Source organism: Crassostrea angulata, chromosome 7 (genome assembly GCF_025612915.1).
Source record: "Crassostrea angulata isolate pt1a10 chromosome 7, ASM2561291v2, whole genome shotgun sequence".
NCBI classification, from domain to species: Eukaryota; Metazoa; Mollusca; class Bivalvia; order Ostreida; family Ostreidae; genus Magallana; species Magallana angulata.
Genome location: NC_069117.1, coordinates 46546182 through 46554224, shown reverse-complemented (window position 1 = coordinate 46554224; position 8043 = coordinate 46546182). Strand labels below are relative to the sequence as shown.

The window sequence follows — 8043 nt, the reverse complement described above, 5'->3', positions numbered from 1 at the left end:
GCGCGCACCACAATATAGAATATACGTGTCTGGGTTCGGGCATTAATAGAATACACACCTTCATTATAATTCAGAATTTGTTGACGTCATATTATGCAAACTTGACATTTGGAACTCATCTGGAATGAAAGACAAATTTCTTTTACCAATTTTTAATGGTGCCGGAATTTAGTGTGGCTCCGATAAAGATATAGTCCTAATAAAATGAAAAACTTTATTACCTTGCAGTTAGTTTTTAACCTAGCAATCACGTTGCAAGGGTTTCATTTGATTGCTTTCAAAATCGATCGTTTGCATATGTTAACCAGTTTCTCTTTCTTTCTCTCTTATTCTCTCAAAAAAGAAGAAAATTGTGAGTTGCTCCTCTTTTACTCGAATATGCTTGTTTTTCTTTCTTTCCTGTACTCAGAAAACTAACTAAAGTATAAACAACTTAAACAACTTTATTAAAATACCACTGTAACACAGAAATGGGAATCCCAAGATGTACATGAAAGTTGGAAACCATCTGGGGATTATGTGTTTTAAACACATTAATATATCTATTAATGAACGACCTTCTCGAAGTGCATTCAATACCTCTATTCAATTACGTATAACAATGATGAGATCGATCAATGCCAAGTCATTTGCAAATATAGAATCTTGATTGATTCAAGTCTAAACGCTAATTGTCTGTATGTTCTTTCTCATATTACAAGGGAAAATCGTTTAACAGCTGAATAAAATATCATTAAAGTTCACAAATTGCTGTTAAAAATATATCTATGTTTGATCTAATGATTACATTACTCGGTATAAATCATATAGAGACGAATTCTCAGTCAATTAACAAGATGATAATAAAAAATAAAAGAAAACAGCAGCAACAACCCGGCTGAATGACACGCAATCAATGGAATCTTATTTGAATTGATGATGTCTATAGAAATAAATGAAGAGTTCAATTCAGTGTCTAATTGGTGGTAGTGGCGGGTTGCCGGAAGTGCTCGTTTCAACTCCGTTTGCAACAGGCACGCTGATTGGTTCTAATTGTTTCTTCTCTGGAATGTCAATTGCCGTGGCATCACGTGGTGATAATTCTTCCAGGCTGACTTTTTCTATATAAAAAAAAGCAATGCCCTTTTTACACAAATTTTCACTTTAGTTTGTTAATATAAATATTCATCACACCACTTATGGAAGAGAGTATCATATATATTTATTTATTATCATTCATTATGACGTACTTATCATTTTGTCTAAATGCTTTACATCTGACTCGATTTTAATTTCTAATTAAACTACAATGCCAGATATAAAAACCTCAATTTGGTGTGAATGGACGTGTAAGACACGCACATTGGCCTTTTATTTTTGTGTAGAGAGTGCCGTTAACTGCAAATCGGTTTAGAGAAACTGTATGAATGTAGGTCACTGGTTAGGTATTTCGCAAACAGCAATCGTGTTATAAGGAGTTATGGATCTTACGGCGGTTTAATTCAAAGATAGTTAGACGTCATCGTACTAATGGGAGGGAGAGGCGCCGGGGCCTCTGGGTCCTCGGATTTAGGCAGATTTGAGGAGGGCGTAATGGGTGGTAAGCGCCCGTCTTCTGTAGGGCTTATACTTAAGGCGTCCCTGTAAGTCTCTAATGCCATGCCAGCTGTATTGGAAAAAGGAAATATAAAGCTCAGACTGCTTTAAGGAGGGTGAGTGGTCAACAATTTTCTCATCAGATCTATTTTTAACTTTTAAATAATATTTTTAGTCATAAACTTTTCTACTAAAGAAAATATACAATTTGATTTGGCTTTTAAATCTCAACATTGCTCTATATCTTGATACAATGCTCTTACAACCACCCAGCCTTCTTTAGAACAACGGCGGCTGTAGAGAAATCATTTCATAGGAATAAAAAAAGTCTAGAATGAAGTTGAAAACAGTCTGCAAACATGCGCTAAAGCTATAGAAACCACAGCAAAAAGCTTGAAGGCCTTTTAAGGTAAAAAAAAAAGGGAAGTCTGGTTTAAAACTGGGCGTCAAAAGATTTTCAAAACTTACGTGATGGAAAAACTATTATGGAGAAATGATAATATTTTATCCATAGCATTACTTTTGTACAGAACTAGCAGACTAAAAGTATCTTATCGGAAAATCCAACCGTGATTTGTGTTCCATTAGCGTTTGTGATCTTTGTAAGGTGAGAGGCTTACACGCTGCTAGGCATGTCCCATTACCTTGGTTTTCTCTGAGAGTTTGGTGCATTGTTTTGTGTTGTCCCTTGAATTTCTTGTAAAGGATAAATCCGACGATCACAGCTATGATTAGAAGCAGGAGAACGACCACGATCGCAATAATCAAACCCAGAGAGGACGCTGACGCTAAAAATATTTTTAAAAATCCACAAAATTAAAAAAAAATATTTCCGAAACTAGAAACATAGAAGTAAACACTAAAATTTCGTTTTAAATAATTTTAAAAAAAGGTCTGTTACCTGGTTCATCAGTGGTAAACGGACATGTCACTGCAAACGAATAAAGAACATTATGAAAAACGCACGTATAAACGGTGTTTCATTCAAAGATGTTTGTATGAAGCGACATAGATATAAGAATGAATTTTAGACTTTTTTCTACACATACCATAGGGAGTGAACACCAATGTGCCCGTCCCATCGGACTGTTTGGTTGTGGGGGACTGGGACCTCTCACACTGACCTATACTATCACTGGCATACACTGTTGACCCTGATGACGTCACAGCCTAATCAAATCAACCATGGAAGAACAATATAAAGGACAGGTAAACTTTAAAACAAGTATTGATTTCTTTAGACTTCTATTTTTTAAAAAAAAGTATAGTGCCTTACGTAGCATGTGAAACGGTAGGTGGTTGAAAAATCCACCGTGGAATCGGTATTCAGAACGGTCGTGTAGTAGGTACTTCCGCTTGATGTGTAGTAGACACAATATGATTCTCCACCAGCTGAAACGAACAATGCTCATCCTCAGTAGAATAAACATTTACTGATTTTCGTAGGTCTGTATGCAGATGTAATTGTCAAATATTTAGAAGCATATTTTATCGATGATATTGGTTGACGTTATTTGAGGTACTGTGGTTTCATCAATTGTCGTGGAAAATACTGAATATAACACTTTCAATGACAGGTAAATTCCTGGCCACTGATACTGTCAATACAATATGATATTAGATATTGCACAAGGACATTAAATCAAGTGGATCAAGTCAACTAAAAACTAATAAATTAAAACTGGTATTTGACATATAGCGACGAAACTACAGTTTGAGAGCATCAAGATGAAGACTTACTGGAGTAGAATTGCTTGGTGGCGCACTGTGTGTAGTTGACGGTCATGATTTGCCTGTCTGTACACACGTCCCATACAGACCCCGACCCACAGGTCGTGGAGCTACCGTCGTTGTGGGTGTAGGCAAACGTTCCAAGGAAAGGGGTGGGGAAGTAGACTTTGGCAGCAGACGTTTGACCTTAAAAGACACATCGTCAGACGTCTAGATGTTGATAAAAGTCTTGTCTGGATTACAGAGCTCATGGAAATTCTTATACAAATGAAGTTCAATTTTTGTCTGTTTTGAAAATATTATCATCACCAAAATAGACTTACTTGCTTGGACAAGAACCGCATACTCCTCTGTGCTGAGGTCAGAGGGGTTACAGTATGTCGAAGATATGGTATATGTCGTCACAGACGGGTCATGGCTCTCTATATGCACTCGTGCATTGTTTGCGTTGACTTGAATATCTGTTAATTGATAAGAACCATCTTAATGCATGTGTCTGCGACCATGCAATTTTATAATGCAAATTACACCTAAAAAATGTCGGCTACTCACCAGCATACACATAGTAAATATATTTGCCGTCGCTCATTTTTGTATATTTCAGACATCTAAAGGCGTTTTGAAGTGAGCTAAACAGGTTAACATGTTGATCACCTCTGTAACATATATAAAAAATACAAAAGTACAAATATAATGCCAAAATGTAGTCATGCAGGGCCTTATAAATACGAAAATAAGTACTGACTTGAAGAGTATCAAATTACTGCTTGAATCATGGTCCACGCATGTCCATGTCGTCACAGTTGAGGAGTAGGCAGTGATGGTCCAACCGGAAGTGACTTGGAGACTAGCTTTGTTGAATGTTACATCCGCGGCAGTCAGACTGCTGTCGTACCATGTACCGTCCCACGTGGTCGGAAAAGTACATGTGCCCTCTATTGATGACCGAATTAGAAAATAGCAATTTTTATGTTATTCCCAGGCACTGAACTTCAATAAACATTTCTCTTTGGGACATGAAAATAGTCAGCATAACAATTTTGATCTCACATGATTATGTTCAAATATATTTTATCGGCTAGTGCCGTGTTGTGTACATATTATACTCTGAAAATCATAATTCAATATTTATTTATTTAAAAAAAACTCCCCAAATACATGTATATGTCAAAGGATTTTATACGTATTCCGGAGGAACATGCGTAAATTAATATAGCATATAAAGTTCTGTTTCTTAGGAGGTTTTATTTGTGATTTTTAAATAAATGGCTACAAGCTTGCCAAATTATATATTCCAAGGAAACTTGAAATATGTTTTTAATATATTCCGAGGACATAGACGCTTCAAACTGCTGACTGTAGAATTTATGGGGATTAAAACGTAACATTTTTAAAATACACACTCACCGAAGAGCGAGTCCGATTTAAAGGGTAATGTATTCTTGAACCGATTAAGCTGATTATTTCATACCAACCCTCATTTAATTAAGTATGTAAATACATTTACAGTGGTATTTGTTAATGATATATTAAGTGTATATGATATTGACGACATAAAATATTATCCTGCAAACATTAATTTAAAAAAAAAGCGAATTTCGCTATAAAATTGTTTTCTTGTAAAAGCAGAGGGAGGTTTGATATAGACTTAATCAATATATTAACACGGTTAATTGTTGTATGAATTATAGGTCTTCCAACCTTTAATTCGATCTTGTTGCTTTTTCACCTAAGTACTTCTTTCTTCATATCATTTGAGTAAATATTGAACTATTGTTTGAAATTAAATCTAAACACACACAGGTGCATTTTCCCTTATTGAAAATAAATTTGAACACATATAATGTAAACGTATCTTGAAATAAAATAAACTATAATTGATTTTATTCATATTCCCCTGTAATCAATATCCACTTAGAGTACGCAAAATTAATTTAAGCAAATATGCAGAGAGAGAGAGAGAGAGAGAGAGATAGAGAGAGAGAGAGAGAGAGAGATTTGTACACCCCCCCCCCCCCCAAAAAAAAAATACATTTACAAAAATTATATTAACAATATATTTACTTTCTTAATGAAAGAGCATAGAAAATAGAACTGATAAAATGTACCGACATAAATGATGTGACATATAGACTAGAGTTATGCGCAAAACAATGGCTGATTGTTAACGATGATAGATAATATTTTATTTAACAAAGCCTTGGCATGTAATGGGTAACTTACAATAATATTTGATAAATGAAACATTGAATAACTTATTATTTGAAAAAATTGCAATTTCGGTCAGAGGGTGTATCAAGATTAAAAGAAAAAACTTACCAATTCTCTCGAATCCATTCCAGAATACAGATAAAATGACTAGGTAATTATAACAGGAATTCATTGTTCTAAGATTTCACAGATTTGCAACTGTATCTTTAATCGATCTACCTTTACTTTCACGAGATATTTATGTTCTTTCTTGGGAACATGATTCATGTTCAATTGTAAATTTAAAAGTCGTTGTGCATGGAAACTTGCATTCGTCTTTTTTTTATCCGATTATTAGTGTAACAAAGATTTATATAATCCCGTTTTTAAGCGGTATTTGTTTCCACAATGTACAGGGACAGAGTTAATTCCCATGTCCTAAACGCCGTGACGTTGTGTTTATCTAAACAAAAAAAGGTCTTATGATCAAATTTGTAAATGACGATTTGAAAACAACAAGATGAGGGTGTAGTGAAATATAGCGTGGTATAAGGTGACTAACTAAATAACAATACTGCAGGGTAAATACCAGTAACGAAGAGAGGACTGCGTTCACACCTTAGGAAAACACAATTCTTAAACAAGTCACTGTGAAATAGACCCAACTTAAATACATAAATTTTTTAGCATTGTTGATTTAAATATCTAGAAAAATAATAAGCAGATGTTTGAAAGATTAATTTACATAAGTAATCCTTTTGAAATTGCTGTTTGATAGCTTGGTAGACAGAAGCCCTTAATATAAGCTTATGTCATCTCATGAATTACAAAATGTAATGAATCATTATTTCTACTGAAAATAAAAAAATGCATGAATACACACGGAAAATCATGAAAGTGCTAATGTCTGTATTCATTTTGTTTGGATTTTCTCCTTAATCCGTATATATCATTTGTATGACGCTGAGAGAAAACTACTATTCTTCACTACTCGGCTTTGAATAGATCTATTAGGTCTTATTCATACAAATGATCTTTAAGGTTCTCTCTCTCTCTCTCTCTCTCTCTCTCTCTCTCTCTCTCTCTCTCTCTCTCTCTCTCTCTCTCTCTCTCAATTATAGCTTCCCGCACTTTAGATTTTAATACTTTTATAGTTTTTATGTTTTTCAGACATTGACGATAACATTTTAATTCCCTTTCATTTCACTCGTATTTGTAATGCAGTGTTTTAGTGACATCTATAAAGCCTTTTCAATTTCGAACAATCAGTGAAGGTAGCTACTTGACATCTACTTGGGTGAAAGTACATGACGTAAGTCCATCTTTATCATCATGATGAAATTTTAAAAGAAATCAGCATGGGGCTGCAGTGTTAAATGCATTTTAAAGGGCAGACTTTTGATTTATATACAATGACTCTTGAAAGGTAGCGTTTAGTAAATTAATTCTATATTCTATGGTGGCATAGATCTGCCACCACTTGTCAGATAATTATGTCGACTTGTCAGATAATTATGTTCACTTGTCAGTTCTTTAAGTCGACTTGTCACTTATTCACATGTTTAAGATTTCAACACTTTAACCTTTCCACGCCCAATTTGTGCCATCCATTTGAAATAATATTTTCTGACAAGTCGACATAAGGATCTGACAAGTCGACATAATCATTTTTTAAGTCGATATAATTCTGTGATAATTATTTGATAAGACGACATAACATATGACAAGTCAACATTATTATCTGGCAAGTCGACTTACAATATGAATGATAATTTTCTTTAAACTAGTGGCCATATTATTTTTTCTGTCAGATAATAATCTTAAATTGTCAGATCTTTATGTCGACTTGACAGATGATTATGATAACTTGTCAGATCTTTATGTCGACTTGTCAGATGATTATGTAAACTTGTCAGATCTTTATTTCGACTTATATGATATTATGATGACAAGTAAATGGCAGTTAGTGGCACTTACACGCTTTGACAACAAAATATTGAGTCTCTAGTCACAATGGTTATTTTCTGACAAGTCAACATAAAGATCTGACAAGTTGTAATAAATATCTGACAAGTCGACATTATCATATAAGAAGTTAACATAATTATCTGACAAGTGGTGGCAGATCTATGCCACCATAATATTCCATTGGAATAATGATTTCGTGGTAAATTTTTCTGCTGAGTTCTTCCCTTGCTTCTTTTTACATTGAAAGCAATTATGGATTATAACTTTGAACGTCTCAGGATAGTTTAAAAGCAGAAATGCTGCATGTATTGATTTAAGAAATTGATAATTTTTAGTTTGATTTTTGGCGATTTAAGAATAATGTTGTTAAAATATATTCGTAAAATTTTGTGTTATATCAGATTCTTAAGTTTATTTAGTAGAATCATTAGTCATCATGATATATTCAATGAAATTTATTTTTGTCCCAAGAATTACAGTTAATACTAAAAATGCAATTGATACAAAACTTTTTTTCAATCATCGTTTTGTTATATCAGGTAAGACGAAAGGAAATTAGTCGATCTGAGCAACAATTCC

The 8043-nt window shown here is 33.8% G+C and overlaps 1 protein-coding gene across 3 annotated transcripts; it reads right to left on the bottom strand.

Annotated features, from left to right (window-relative positions):
* Positions 1 to 425: 425 nt before the first annotated feature.
* On the bottom strand, positions 426 to 5822 carry LOC128155419 (uncharacterized). 3 transcript variants are annotated; one of them, XM_052817116.1, is made up of 11 exons: positions 5626 to 5818; positions 4052 to 4241; positions 3859 to 3962; positions 3630 to 3767; positions 3316 to 3492; positions 2852 to 2967; positions 2625 to 2745; positions 2477 to 2506; positions 2220 to 2363; positions 1508 to 1645; positions 426 to 1100 (listed from the first exon to the last, which is right to left on the bottom strand). In XM_052817116.1, the coding sequence occupies exons 1-11, from the start codon at positions 5687 to 5689 to the stop codon at positions 949 to 951; spliced, it is 1374 nt and encodes a 457-aa protein (XP_052673076.1). In that variant the 5' UTR covers positions 5690 to 5818; the 3' UTR covers positions 426 to 948. The 3 variants fall into 3 exon arrangements, with proteins under 3 accessions (XP_052673076.1, XP_052673078.1, XP_052673077.1); XM_052817117.1 differs by having other exon boundaries at positions 959 to 1100; positions 1471 to 1645; positions 5626 to 5822; XM_052817118.1 differs by lacking the exon at positions 1508 to 1645 and having other exon boundaries at positions 5626 to 5815.
* Between the last annotated feature and the right edge of the window lie 2221 nt (positions 5823 to 8043).

Coding starts and splice junctions, on each gene's coding strand:
- LOC128155419 (XM_052817116.1), bottom strand. CDS start 5,689: ATGAATTCCTGTTATAATTACCTAGTCATTTTATCTGTATTCTGGAAT. Junction 3,493..3,629: donor TGCGGTTCTTGTCCAAGCAA/GTAAGTCTATTT, acceptor GTGTCTTTTAAG/GTCAAACGTCTGCTGCCAAA. Junction 2,507..2,624: donor ATTGGTGTTCACTCCCTATG/GTATGTGTAGAA, acceptor ATTCGTTTGCAG/TGACATGTCCGTTTACCACT.